Source organism: Thunnus maccoyii, chromosome 14 (genome assembly GCF_910596095.1).
Source record: "Thunnus maccoyii chromosome 14, fThuMac1.1, whole genome shotgun sequence".
Classification (NCBI taxonomy): Eukaryota; Metazoa; Chordata; class Actinopteri; order Scombriformes; family Scombridae; genus Thunnus; species Thunnus maccoyii.
The window spans coordinates 27,475,979-27,490,251 of record NC_056546.1 but is presented as its reverse complement, the minus strand read 5'-3'; the positions used below and the strand labels follow the sequence as shown (position 1 = coordinate 27,490,251).

General features: G+C 40.0%; 1 protein-coding gene across 2 annotated transcripts in view; it reads left to right on the top strand.

Moving 5' to 3' along the window:
* The window catches only part of LOC121911615, a 336,594-nt gene that overhangs the window by 112,390 nt on the left and 209,931 nt on the right, over positions 1-14,273 (top strand). Inside the window, exon 6 of one of the 2 annotated variants that reach the window (XM_042433260.1) lies at positions 9,392-9,973. The exons of the other annotated variant lie outside the window; for it this stretch is intronic. Within the exon in view, the coding sequence (XP_042289194.1) occupies positions 9,392-9,676 (285 nt within the window). The 3' untranslated portion in view covers positions 9,677-9,973. Of the gene's footprint in view, positions 1-9,391; positions 9,974-14,273 lie in introns of those variants that run through there. 2 annotated transcript variants of the gene reach the window in all.

Sequence of the window (14,273 nt, the reverse complement as noted above, 5' to 3'; positions counted from 1 at the left end):
TGTCTGTACATTAATGACACACAGTCAGACAACTTGTGATAACTTTTTAGACAAGGCCTATAAAATCGATGGTCTTGGGTTTTGGGGCTAAGGTTATAGGTATAAATGGTGTTATATAGTGTCATGCTCAACAGACCCTAGCCTTTATAAAAGATTTTGTAGTTTTTATTGCTTGAATAGAGAGCAAAGATCAAATAAAGATCAGCTCACAATTCATTCATTCATTCATCATTATTTTGTGCTCAGAAATCTAATATATAAGGGGTTTGGAAAATTTTGAATTGATGCATATCTGAATACAAATGTAGTCAGTGAAAAGTGAAGCACGCCAGGATCTCAGTGAGGACTAGTTCTGTCAGGTGTGAGAGCTGCATCATCACTGCTCGTACTGTAGCTGCTTTGCATATTTTAGCCACTGAATATATCTTTTTATTTTGCATCTGTCAACGAGGATCAATAACACTCAGTCAGTTTTCTCTCATGCCTGTGTTCTCCTTGTTTCTGCTGTAATGTAAATTGTCAGTTAAGGTAGTGTGTTCTCCCAGCTGTTTTCTGCATAAACGCACCGTGCACTATCTCTCGCTGTGGTTTACTAGTTGAGGTCAGTGCGGGGTTATGTGTGTGGGGGTTGTTTTGACTGGCCACTGTCTTTTGTGTTTTTTTTTTTTCCTACAGTTTTGATGGTAGGCTGCCATGCTGGTGTTATCAGGTCCCATTGGGAAATGTTTTCAACATCAGTCACTGTGCATGTTGTGTGTTTCTGGATGTGTATTTGTGTGTTTTTGTTTCTGTATGTGGGAATGCGTGTGTGTGTGTGTGTATGTGTGTACCAACAGCACAGTAATCTGTAGGCGGGTCATCATTCTTAATGCAGCCTGTGTCATCAGTTCCCGTGACAACAGGGGGAATGATGCGGCCGATACATATGAAACAGGGTGCCATGCATAAACATGGAGGCTGCAGGAGGAGGAGGAGGGTGAGGGCAGCGTGGGGGCGAGGTTATATGGGGGATGTTTGTGTGTGTGTGTGTGCATGCGTGTGTGTGTGTATGTGTGTGTGTGTATGTGTGCTACCGTACCTGGACCTCTCTGTATTCCTGTTTATTATTCATGAGCCCCCCCACAGCATGTTGTCACTAGCCCCTCCCCCTGACATGTGAGTGTGTGTGTGTGTGTGTGTGTGTGTGTGTGTGTGTGTGATGGATGATGACAACGTCAACGGATGGGAGTTCGGGATTAAGATCAAATACAGCTCAACGTCACACACTGTCAGGTTCACTGGACACATTCGGCCACACGCGGCCTCACGCACACACACACACACACACGCATGCTCTTACATATATACAAGTTTCTCATATTTTGTAAAGGCACAATATGTAATCTGTCTCCTTACTTCCAAAAATACAAATAAAAGTAATTAAAAAATGTAAAAGTAGTGATACACAATGAAAAAATATTCTATTATGTCTATTACTGTAAAAGTCCATTTAAAATGTCACCTGAGTAAAACTACAGCAAAATGCTGAATAATCAAAAGTAAAGGTTTCATTATGCAAAATGGCTTTTAAAAGTTTTAAGCAGCATTGTAATGTTGCAGCTGGTCTGGTTGGTACTGCTAATTACTACTTTATATATTCTTTGTCATTTAATTCACAACAATTCATCATATTTTAAGATGGTAATATGTAAAGTTTTAATTTGCACTTGCTGTCAGACAAATGTAGTGAAGAAAAGAGTACAATGTTTCCTCTGAGATGTAGCAGATAAAGTTAGACAAAATGTAAATACTCATTTAAAGTACTGTGCAAGCATCTCAAAACTGAACTTAAGTACAGTGCTTGAATAAATGAAGCTACATTCCACAAAAAAATGAAAACTTTTCAATGGTGATGTGACAATAAGCCAGTGATATTTATGGCCATGAATATACAGATTGGACTTTTAGGAGTAGTCTTGAGTTGCATGTATCGATTCACTAGCCCATCCTCCCAAAAAAGACGACAGTATAGGTTGTAAATTCAGTAGCCAAAAACAACATATAGTTATGACTGAGTGACAGATGCCATCTAGTGGCCGTAGTAATTATGACCCGAAGAAGTGACGCAGTTCAGATGACGTCTATATGAGGTGACAAATTTCCATATTCAGAGGTGGACTGGAAAAGTGGACTGCAGAAAACCACTGTTCACTTCCCGTTTCCAACCACTAGTTGTTTTTTTTTAAAAACATAACTACGATTATCATGGTGTTTATTGACGACATGACGACAAACGTTGCCTACCTTTAAGGAAGAGCAACGTTAACCCACACAGCATTTCAAGTGATCATTTCAACTCGAACTGTAATCTTTCCCTAATGCTAACCAGCCAAGTGGGTTTTGTGCCTAAACCTAACCTAACCACAACATTACACCATAAAACATCATTATTTTTTAACAGTGATTTATAACGGTTTGGGAAAGCTAGCGATAGAGGCGGCATATTAGAAAACACTCTTATGGGTCGTTCTGGTACAATCAACCTATTTGGTGGTTTAATTATGAGGATGTATTGCAATTTACACATCACTTGTCACATAAAGATGACTTTTTGTACAGGAACCAAATCCCTTCATTATATAGAAAATAAGTATAATTTATGAACAAATGTGTAATTTCATAGCAAAGAAAGTCCTCACTGAATTCTATCTAAACTGTGTCCTCTTTACTGCCCACCTATTATCATTTTCATGAGCTTTATGTTAGTGAACTTTTTTGCCCTGCTTTTCTCCTCTCAGGCTATTCAGGCTGCCCTAAACCTCTGAGGGACCATGTGCAGCCTGAAAGAGGATGTGTCACTACTCAGAGCTGAAATGGCCATTGTAACTCCTTCAAAATAAAATAATCTAATCAATACAGATTTACATGTTAAACATTTCACTCAGAAACTTACCACCTCAAAAGGATCGTTTTTTTTTTCTTTTGTCATGGCTTTGCTTTTTCTGTTACACTACTGTAAAAGAAAGCATGACAAGAAATGTCACTATAATGCATTAATTACTAGACTGATATAGCTCCAATTTTTCAGGTTTTTGTTTTTTCACTGCATGTTTGGTCAGTATTTACAGGTAGGTTGTAGAAGGGGGAGACTGAGTCTTTATTTGTTCAGAGACCGGACACACACACACACACACACACACGCACACACACACACACTAAGGAGAGGCAGTGAAGGCAGCTATGGCCTCCTCTCTCCACACACAGCATTCCAAAGGGAGATGTTTTCAATTCACTCATTATAGAGGGGTCGCACAGGGTCAAGTTCAATGCCAGGGAAAAAGAGCGGCTACACTGAGGGGAGCGCCACCCACTCACCCACACACACACACATACATGCACACACACATACACACTCCCATGCAGCGAGCACAGCACGAGTAGAATTACCGCCAGCAGAGCTCGGGATTTTGGGTAAATACACCAAAATTAGCCTCATTGTGTTGTTTGCATTTCAGCAGAAGAGGAAAAAAAAGGACAAGAAAGAGAGATGGTGGAAATAAAAGGATCAAAGCAAATGGATGGATGGAGAGATGGCAGAGGTCGGGTGGGCCGTTGGTTTGGTAAACTAGCTGGGCAGTAAACATTTGGGGGGTGGGGGGTGGGGGTAAAGTGTAATGATGTCATTAGTATGCATCACAGCCTCTGTGTCTTACATTCTCTCTTTCCATTTGTCACTCTATCTCTTCTTGTCTGTTTTTTCTCTGCCTTTTTCTCTCCCTCTGAGAGTTGTAGACTTTATCCAGAGAGAGAGACTCTGCTGGGAGTGGGAAGTGTGTAGGGAGGGGACGTAAATCTGTTTTCACAGTCATGTTATGGGGACTCGCCTCCCCTACGGAGACCAAAAGCAAGTCCCCTTAACTTAAATCATTCATTTTTGGGTGAAGACTTGATTTAAAGTTAAGGTTAGTTTAAGTTTATGCCAAGGTTAGGGTTAGGGTTAGGCATGTGGTGGTTATGGGCAAGGTTAGGACAAGTCTCCAGGAAATGAATGTAAGTCAATGTAATGTCCTCTGAAGTGATGGAAACCTGACTGTGTGTGTGTGTGTGTGTGTGTGTGTGTGTGTGTGTGTGTGTGTGTGTGTGTGTGTGTGTGTGTGTGTGTGTGTGTGTTAGGGGCTCAGCAATAGTGCAGGATCGGGAGAAAATGCACATCAGCAAATGGAACATGACTGTTGTGTCTGATGTCAGTGACATGGGGAAGGTAATCTAACCGGTTGTTTCAAAACTGAGAGAAAGCAAAAAGGAGGAAGAGTAGAAGCACCTCCTCTCTGAGAAGTGTTATTGTAAGGACTGAGAGAAAGACAGAAGAGGAAGAACTGAATGATTTTGACAATGATAGATCAATTTTGCTGTTGTGTTGATTTAGTTAAGTTATATAGGTTAAAGGTATGACGGGTCTGTTCTCAGAGACTGTCATGACAAAATATCTCTGCTCTTATTCTTTTTTATTGTCCAATTAATCAAATTGATTCCCTGGCTTTGTCAACTCCATCCAGCAGTAAATCTTGAAGGGCTAAAGTCTTCAGGTAAAACACATTCTTTTTCCTTCTTCTCACCTGTACCATACACATTCAAACTGGACTTTGAGAGTGGAAATTTCCCATAATAAGTCATATGTCCCTCCTCCTTCAAACAGAATAAGAAAAAAGGTGGCAAACTGTGTGTAAACGTAAAGACTACTGCAGCTAAATCAGTCTGGTATTTCAAAGTTCTTTGACAGCAGAGAGGCCAAGAGACCACAAGAGGACATTTCAGTCGTGTGGGTACAATATGATCTATGAATCAATAATCCACAGGCGTACAGTATGATACAATATGATTCTCTGCAGATCCTCTCTATGTCCTCTGGTCACAGAAGACCTTTAAGGGTCCATCCATTTTTAATTATCCTCAAGACTGAAAATCAGGTGACACCTCCACAAGAAATATTTGAAACATAGTCACAGTTGCACACATACTGTACTCGTGACAGCTGCACATTGATAGGATTCAATTTGTGTCATATTAATTGAACAAAATCTCCCAACAATTAAACCAAAAAAACAAAAAAAAATGGATAAAAATGAATTGAAACCCCAAAATTGACCTCATACAAAAGTGCTACATTTGATTACAATATTCTCATTTTTCTTTCACTGATCATGGTTTCTCTTTTCAGTTTTGCTGCTGAATTTTTCTGTTCCAGTCCTGACACAAAGCTCTCATGTGGGCAGGTGTTTCAGGGCTGCATCCCCATTGACCTCTTACTTTTGGAGTGGTCCGAAGTCCAACAAGTTTCCCCCACCAACTCAGTTTCTCACAACTGGCAATCCTCTTTTCTTAGGTTATTATAAGTATTTATAAACAACCATATACTGTAGATAAATTGGCCACTGTATATATATATATATATATATATATATATATATATATATGCATTTAAAGAATGTGATACTGTAATGTCATATTTGTTGTTAAAGCAAGTTAAAGCTACTGTACTATTAAGCCAGCATTCCTGAAAGACTAATTAACATCTAGTTAACGTTATTGTTAGCTTAGAATGTCAGCACTGCTGCTGTTTCTTTAGCTTCACCAGGACAACGTGACGTCACGTGACCGGACACAGGATGATTAAGGCCAAAACAAACATAACGTTAATGTGTCACATTCTTTAAATTCATATATATTCTGCAGCCAATGTAGCAGTATGGTTATTCAAGAAACAGAACAAGTTGGTGGGGAGAAAAAATTTAAGTCGTACCATTTGTTGCACTTCTGGACCATTGACCTGTCTCTCCAAAAATAAGTGGACAAAAGAGACGTGAACTGAAACAGAAAAATTCACCAGCCAAACTGAAAAAATTGATCACGAAAGAGAAATCCTGATCAGTGAGGAAAGTGAGAATATTGTAATCAAATGTAGAAGTTTTGCCTTTAAGTTAATTTTTTCTGATTTGATTCTTTGGAGATTTTTGTTCAGTTATTAAGACAAAAAATTGAATCCCATACACTTTGAGATAATAAAGTTGAATCAAAAAACACTCACCCTGGTTTGAGCTCTTATTCTGCCGTCGGCTGAATTTTACAATTTCATTGTCTTTGGGGCGGCTGGAATGTTGTCTTGTTTCTTCTCTCCGTCCAGTAATAACAGGTTAGCTGCCTCAAATGGTCAGTTTTAGCAGCCAGCTGGTGGTCAGCAGAACGGCCAGCCAGCAGCCCGGCAGCAGCAGTCACTCTGCTGCTCTCTGACAAACCATTGTTGGTTTTGAAACCTCATTATGGTGACAAAGTTAACCGCAGATTTGTGGGAAGTTCTTGGATGACTACTTGCATGTATAGAAAAACGGCTTTCTGTTTTCTTGACAGCTGTGATGAATCTCCTAACCACAGTTGCTTTCAAGTAGCAGCTATTGAGAATCTTTGTTGTGGCATTTTTGTGGAATTCAACATGCAAGCAGGTTTCTATTAAACGAGATTCACAAATAAAGGTGAAACACAGTGCTTAAGCTCTCAAAAGTGCCCTAACAATAAAGATTTATGCACGAGTCCACTGCTGCACAGTGAGTCAAACTGTGCTTTACTCAGCCTCTGTCTGCTTTTCCAGATAGTTAACGGTCCATTTCCCTGCACACTGCTGCACCATCTTCATCAGAGACAGAAAAAGACAGAAAAAAAGGAGTAATTAAAATGTCTTAACTTGTAGCTTAATTACGAGCCAGCCAATGAATCTCTTTGTCAATGCAACTCTCTTTCCCTGTTCCCACTTTTGCATAAAACAAAAAAAAAAACCTCTGTTAAAAAATGTAATTTGCTCTTTGTTAAGAATACATTCTGCCTTTTTTTTTTCTTGTCGAAGTTGAAACGTTAACATGCCCCCCCCCCCTTTTTTTTTTTTTTTACTTTCGACCACCCTCCCTTCCCCTCCCTGAAATTCCCCAACACTGTAGCCATGGAAATGGGACTTTGGGGATGAAAGGAAACCATAATTTTGTGGCGGGATTAATTTGGAGACATGAGCGATGCCAAATGAAATCCCTGTCAAAACCTCTGCTGATTCTTTTCATCGCCTGCAGATCCCTGAGAAATCTGTTCCCCGTGGCGTTTATGATTTGACAGTCCAGTAGTTTTGGACTTAGTTCCCCCCTGATACCTCTGACATGTTGACATTAAGTGGTTTCCAAGACAGGCAGCACCCATATTTCAATCACCATTAAGCAGAGGATATTTGGTGTTAGTTTGGATGAAAAGAAGCGCCAGTGACAAACAACGGCAGGCAAACAACTGTAATTACATTAGAGGGTGAGCCGCAGCCATTTCCTGACAGTGGAGGAAGGTAAATATAGTCCACATCTGACCCTTAGATCTATCAGAAAAAGTGGGACTGATTGTATACTGGTGTCCTTGTCGAGTGTCCTTTTTTTCAAATCAGTCCTGTCAAGTGGAAGAACTTACTTACTTTTTCACTTCTTTTTACCTTGACATGAACTGAAGGCAGAGCACCCCACTACAAGAGAAGAAGGGAATATTGTAATCACACAAAACATCACCTATACACAATGGGTGCATGCAGTATACAGGAACTTCACTCTCAACTTGGAATTTTTCTCAGTTCAGTTCATTTTTGAAGTCATTTTTTTAGGGTATCTGCCAGTTTTTTGTTGGTTCCTTTGTTCTATGTAAAAATAAATGCATATATACACTACTGTAAGACACACGCAAGTAATTAAACTCATTTTTACAACACAAACTGAGCTGTTTAAATATTTATGCTGCAGTGAGGTCTCATGACAGTAAAACTTATACAGCTGCAACAGAAATTATATTTAAAATGTAAAGATTTGAAGGGGGCACGCTAAAAAAAAGTTTCTGATAAATGTCACATGACTATTTTTAACATGGTTTGATCTCTGGAGGTTACCTCCATGCTGCAGTAGGTTTTTAAAGTCCCAGCCTGTCTTTTTTGAGGATCATGGATAAGACCTGCTGTGACCATCAGTGACTCACTGACGAAGTAACACAGAATGTGAATAGTAAACAATTGTTTACTGTCAATAATGGATAAATTATGATGTTAAAAATTCATTTATTGATTGTATTTGTTTTCAAAAATGTCGACAGTGGTTACCTATTTTTAATGTAAGTGCATGAAATATTGATATAAATATTAAGTAAGCTTTTAGGATCACTGCTTATTGCCACAATTGTGAAAGGTTTTTAGCACAAATGCTTGTTGAATGAGAGGATTTGCTGGTATTACTCTTTATTTCTGTTTTGCAAATTGTGTATCTTTGGGTTTGAAACTCTTAGTTGGACGAGACAAAACAGTTGAAGACATTTCCATGGGTCCTGGAAAATTATGATGAGCATTTTCCCCCTTTTATTTTGACATTAACCATGGCATAAACAGGCCTCGTTGAAGAAAAAAAAAATCGAGAATGATGTCTTAATGTTGCCAGAATAAAGTCATGTTTTTGAGAAAAAAAGTCACAATATTATGAGAATACAGTTATAGCATTTATTGAAATATCACTATTTTTTTCTTTCAACTAATCAAAAAACAATTGAGATATTAAGGAGGATATATTAAAGATATTTATGGAACCAAAAGATACCAGCAACTGATCTTAAAAAAACATGATAGTATATTGATATCAACAAAATGTTTTTTTTTAATGATTGGTTGACACCATGACAAAGTACCTTATGTTGTTATCTTCATATCCACCCACTTTCTGGCTTCTCTCTCTTCTACCAGAAATGTGCAACTCTGCTAAACATGTTGCAAGAAAATGAAATAAATGCAGTTTTTCCAGCTGAGCAATTTTCACTCCACCTCCCTCCCCAAGCCCTCGACGCCCACAAATCACACATTGCATGTCCACCTTCTTGTTTGTGTATGAGAGGGAATTAGCTTGACTCTCCCCTGCTCGCTCCATTCAAATTCACCCTGCATTTGTGCGCACACACACACCGACACACACATGCACCCACACGGAGGAAACCCAAACACAGCAGCCCACATCAACTGGGACTTTATGAATCTCATATCTTCCGGATATACCTGCGTACTATACATGGCTCACTGCCTATCCACCTGAAATCCAACCAAACAAAGAATTAAATTCCCTCAGTAGAACTCTCTCTTACCGGAGGCTTTGCAACCACCAGCTGAGCTCTATTTAAGCAAACTTCCAATGTAGGAGCCCACATTCAATTTGAGACCTGGAGAAAACGGATCTAACAGCTAGGCGGGGAAGCCATCACTGTTAGAACTTTATGTGGTGGTTTTAGTGGGGCGGCTGTGTGTGGATTCTGTTCTGAATATTTCTTCTTTTCTTTTTTTTATCCCTTGGGTCTCTGCTGTCTTGTCCAGCTGTGTTTTGCTGCCAGAAGAGAGTTCTTCAGTGAGGTGAAAGTTTCTTCTGTGCAGGGGAGAAAGTTGCATGTTGAAAAACTTCCACGCAGAGTCAGAGAGCTTCCACTGTTGGAGAAAGTAGGACTCGAGAATGAAGGATGGGTGGTGTGGGAGAAGGAGAGGAGGATAAGGTCAGTCGACTTACTCGCCAACTCCTGCATTGGCTGGAAAGTTGCAAGCTTCCAACAAGATCAGAGCAGCATTTCTCTGAAATGCTGTGGCCTTCACTGTTCCCTAAACTGACATCCAGCCCTCCTTTACACACCCTCCTCCTAAACACAGATTAAAGATTTGCCTGTCAAGGCTGCGCCGCCGCCGCCACCAGACAAGCCAACAACTTTCTTCTGATTTAACTTTCATACCTCTTTACAAAACTGCTGTGATACATTATGGATGATCCTGAAGGTCAGGACAAGATCACAAACAAGAAAGCCATTGCCCACAATCTTGTGTCATTCCCCCCCCTGAAAAAAAGAAAAAATAACCTAACACCGCATACTGATGACGGATGGTCCATGTTTTCGATTGCAAGACCCGAGTTTCCAACTGGACTTTTTTTGTTCTGCGAGTGCAACCTGTCCATTGGTATAGAGTTGGTAGGGTGAAGGGGGTTGTCCCTTTGAAATGATAAGCAGAGTCTTCCTACACTGAGGGACTGTCATTGAAGTCTTTGTTTGCCCATCGGTGGCTTGGAGGCGTCTGTGAACTTGAGGGTCGGCGCAGAATAGAAATGACCATGTAACCTATTTCGAGGTCACCTAATGAAGGAAAATGTATTCATATATTTTCCTGGTTGTATTAGTTTGCGCAATATGCTTCCTTTTGAAGCCCAAGGTTGCAGGTTCATTTTTGAAGTGGTTTTCAATCATCCCTTGGCATTGAAGTTTCTTTTGTGCTCGGAAACTGGGCTTCACAGGACTACAGGTCCTGTTAATTCTGAGTATCTACATACGGTCTACAGCCCATGAGGTTCTTTATTGCTCTGTATATCACAGAAGAGTCAGTTTTGAGGAATTTAAACACCCAGACACACAGAAGACCAGTCAGATAAATACCTCACAAACTCCAACAAGTGAATATGTAGGACAGGATGTATCTGAGCAAGTATCCGTCTCTCTTTCTGTCCGACAGTCCATCCCTCGGGCTGCTGTGGTTCGTCCAGACCTGCTGCGACACAGTTGCCTCAAGCAATTTTTCCCCTCCATCATCACCTGTATTAAACACTCTCACACACCCCATCCCCGCTGACATACCACCCCCCGCTACCTCGCCACATCCCGGACCCATTTCCCCACATTTTTGAGGCTCTTCCTAGCTGGACCCCCCGGTCGGATTCACAGCGGGGACCCCTCCAGCCCATCAGAGAAGTAATTCACACTCTACCTCATTTGAGTTATTTACTCTATTACCACCCTGGCTGGCCCATTCCCCATAGCTACCCACTGAGACCTGGAGCTCAGGATGGGTACCCGGGCTTCCAGCAGGACTGGCAATGCCCTCCAACAGCCTCCCCCATCCCCACCCCTCCCGCATTATAGCGGGCGCTGCCACCTCAATCTGCAGCTGGCACAGTATGGGGGGGCGTGGGGGGGTTAGGGACGAGATGAGTGAGGAGATTGCTCAGCTAGCTTGGAGTAGAGAGGTGTGGATGGTACATGGGTGTGTGTGCACGTGCGTTCACGTATGTGTGTGCGTGTCAGGCACGTCCTCTCCCCATTGGTAGTCTTCCGTCAGTCATTATCACACCTAAAGCCTGTGCTTCTCTCAGATGACTTGATAGATTTACATGACTCTGTCTGGGGACCTGTGAAAAAGACAGGATCCAATGGAGAGATGAGAGAGAAGACCGCACCATCATCCTCTCCAAAATAAGAAGAGGGACGGCACAGTCACACCTTAATAAAAAATGTCCTTTTTTGGGGGGTGGATGGCGCTCCTCATACTTCACACAATAGGCACAAGTCTCCATCTCTCCTATTGTAGAATTGAAATAGCCCTTCTCATCAAAGATCCCCTCGAGCTCATCTGCCAGGGTAAGAAATGAGTGATTTCGCCCATCTTCTTCATCTCATTTCAATCTCAAGTCATGTCACTTTCTCTCACATATTACCATTCAGTATTATTCCGGCTTTTATGAATTTACCTGGCTCTAATACATTGTCTTCAGCGGCTCATTTGTGATGCTATTATAGTTCTGTTGCAGATAGCAGGGGGAGCTCGGAGCTGTTGTTTGCCGGGTTAGTCAGCTTTTCACATATCTGGGACAAGAAGTAATTTGAAGCATATGAGTTTAGACACGTTTCAACCTTTGTCCAACTAAAAGCATGTATGACACCCTCTTTGTATCAAGATAACTTTCAGATATGCAGAGACCCGGTGGTAGTATCAAACTCAGCATACTTTCCACAAATTCAATAAAATCAACAGCAGTAGATAGAAACAGACCACATTATATCTATCATGTCACTCAGATTATAATCTTATAGCTCTTAACTGACCGGCTGCAGCTCCGTAACACAGAGACAGAAGAATGTACTGATGTGTAAAGTCAGATCGCTGGCTTGGCCTTGGTGAAACTGACTGTTTCCCCATTTTTTACATTATTTACACATCTGGAGAACAAGTCTCAATTCTGAAACACTGAAAAAAAAAAACAGATTGCTGGTGGAATCCTCATCAAAGTTTGAGCAGTCTGACTTCCAGACCAGAGAGTTAAGTGAGACAGGATGGGCCTGTTGGAAGAGCAGTGGTGAGGGTCGAAAAGTAACCATACACCATGACTAGTGCTATGTAGAATAACTTAGTAACAAGTTACTTATATCACTCAAATAGTAACTATCCTCTGTACTAGCTTACTCATACAGTAGGTAATGCTCTCAGGTTACCTTCCACCAAACAGGATAAACAAAAACCTGACACAATTCCTTCATTTTAGTCGACAAAACAATCTTACAACAATCTGACAGCGTGCATTTAGTAGCTGTTCTGGAGATGTCAAATCTATCACACACTCAGCAGATGGAGTTTGCTCTGTTGTCATTCAGTTTCCATTTTTCTAAAGACTTTTGAGAAGTTTTCATCCATGTCGGTGTAGAAGTTGGGATTGAACGCCCATCCTTGGAAACAGTAGCTGACAAGAACTCACCACGATGTGCAGTCGGTAGCTGTGAACATTATTTAAATTGGTTAAGTAATTCCAGATTTATTTATTTATTTATTCATGTATTTCTGAAGAGATGGTAACAGCTAGCCTGGCTCTGTCCGAAGATATGAAAATCTGCCTACCAGCACCTCTTAAAGCTCGAGCACACTGTGTTATGTGCGAGACTATTTTGTTGTCAATATCAAACTTTTCCTCAACATCTTCAGTTTTCAAAATATGCTGATTTCTCCAGATACTGACCTCCCTGGTCTAAATTAAACATATATATACCTGTACATAAGAAGAATGAAAGATTATATAACTAGTATCAACACCATAAAGTACTGTCACGTTTCAGAACATTGATTACGGGTCAGTAGTGATTATAAAAGATCCAGTCTAACGGATCTGTTTGTCAGTCTTTGTCAGTCAGCCATATTCATGTTTCTCCATTTGAGATCAAGTGGGGGAAAAAAACAATCTTTTGTTATGGTACATGTGTGTGTGTGTGTGTGTGTACATGTATGTGCTGGGGTGTGTCAGAACAGCTCCAGAGTGTTACAATTGGTGTTTGCCCTCTCGACTCTTCAACTCTCCTTGGTCACAGAAGCAGGTGTTGATGCTGCCTCTATTGAAAGTGTCGCTCACACCATTTAAAAAGTGAGGACACACTCGGCTGTTTTGCATATGTTGGGGTTTCGGGGTCTCAGTGCACTGGAGTCCGTCTGTGTGGGATTCGATCATTGACACATCAAATTGCCTTCCCTGCAGTTTCTCTTGCTCTTTTTTTTTTTTTCTTTACTCGTGCCTCTTTTGCATATTTCCATCTTCAAATTGATCATTAACTTCATCTATTTTATATTCATCTATGTTTAGTTTTTACTGTGATTCTGTCTTATACCACTTCTTTGCTCTCTTCTGTATTTTTCTCCTTTTTTCCTCTGAACAATATTTTCCATGCATCATTTTCTGCCTCCTCTGTGATAGCTGTGACGAGATGAACTTGTGAAAAAAACTGTAAATGCAGCTTCAAGAAGAAACTGAGATGATATGATATATTTCTACAGCTGCTACCTGCATCATTTCAATAAATCAGGGCCTTAATATTTCTTAAGCTTTAGTTCAAAGTTAGCTTTTAAAGCTGTTTCAAAGTGATTTATTTATGTTGTAATAATATATTTTAAAAATGAAAAAGCACTTTTCAGGTATTTTGTTAGTCACCTCTGATAAATTCCTGTCTTCTAAATACTCACTGAGGTTGGAAATGAATATCTTCTGTTTTTTGACCTTTTTGGTGTTTAACTTAAAGTCACTGATGGATCACCACACAAGTTGTGTTCATTTTAATCACTCAGACATTCAGATTAAATGAATTTAGAAAAAATATACCAAAAATAACTTCTCAAACCAGTTTTTATACCTTTCAATGACAGTTAAAAGTGATGAGTTATTTGTTTAAAAGAACAACAATAAATGGTTATTTTCCTGATTGATCCATTTGTCAATTATTTCTCAACTAACCAATTTATCTTCCAAAACCTAAATTTATTATTATTATTTATCATAGAGCAGAAAGACACAAATATTCATATTTAAACAGCTGAAACCAAAGATTAATCAATTATCAAAATTTTTGCTGATTAAATTTATGTCAATTAACTAATTGATTAATTGATGAATAGTTTCAGCTCTAGAAGA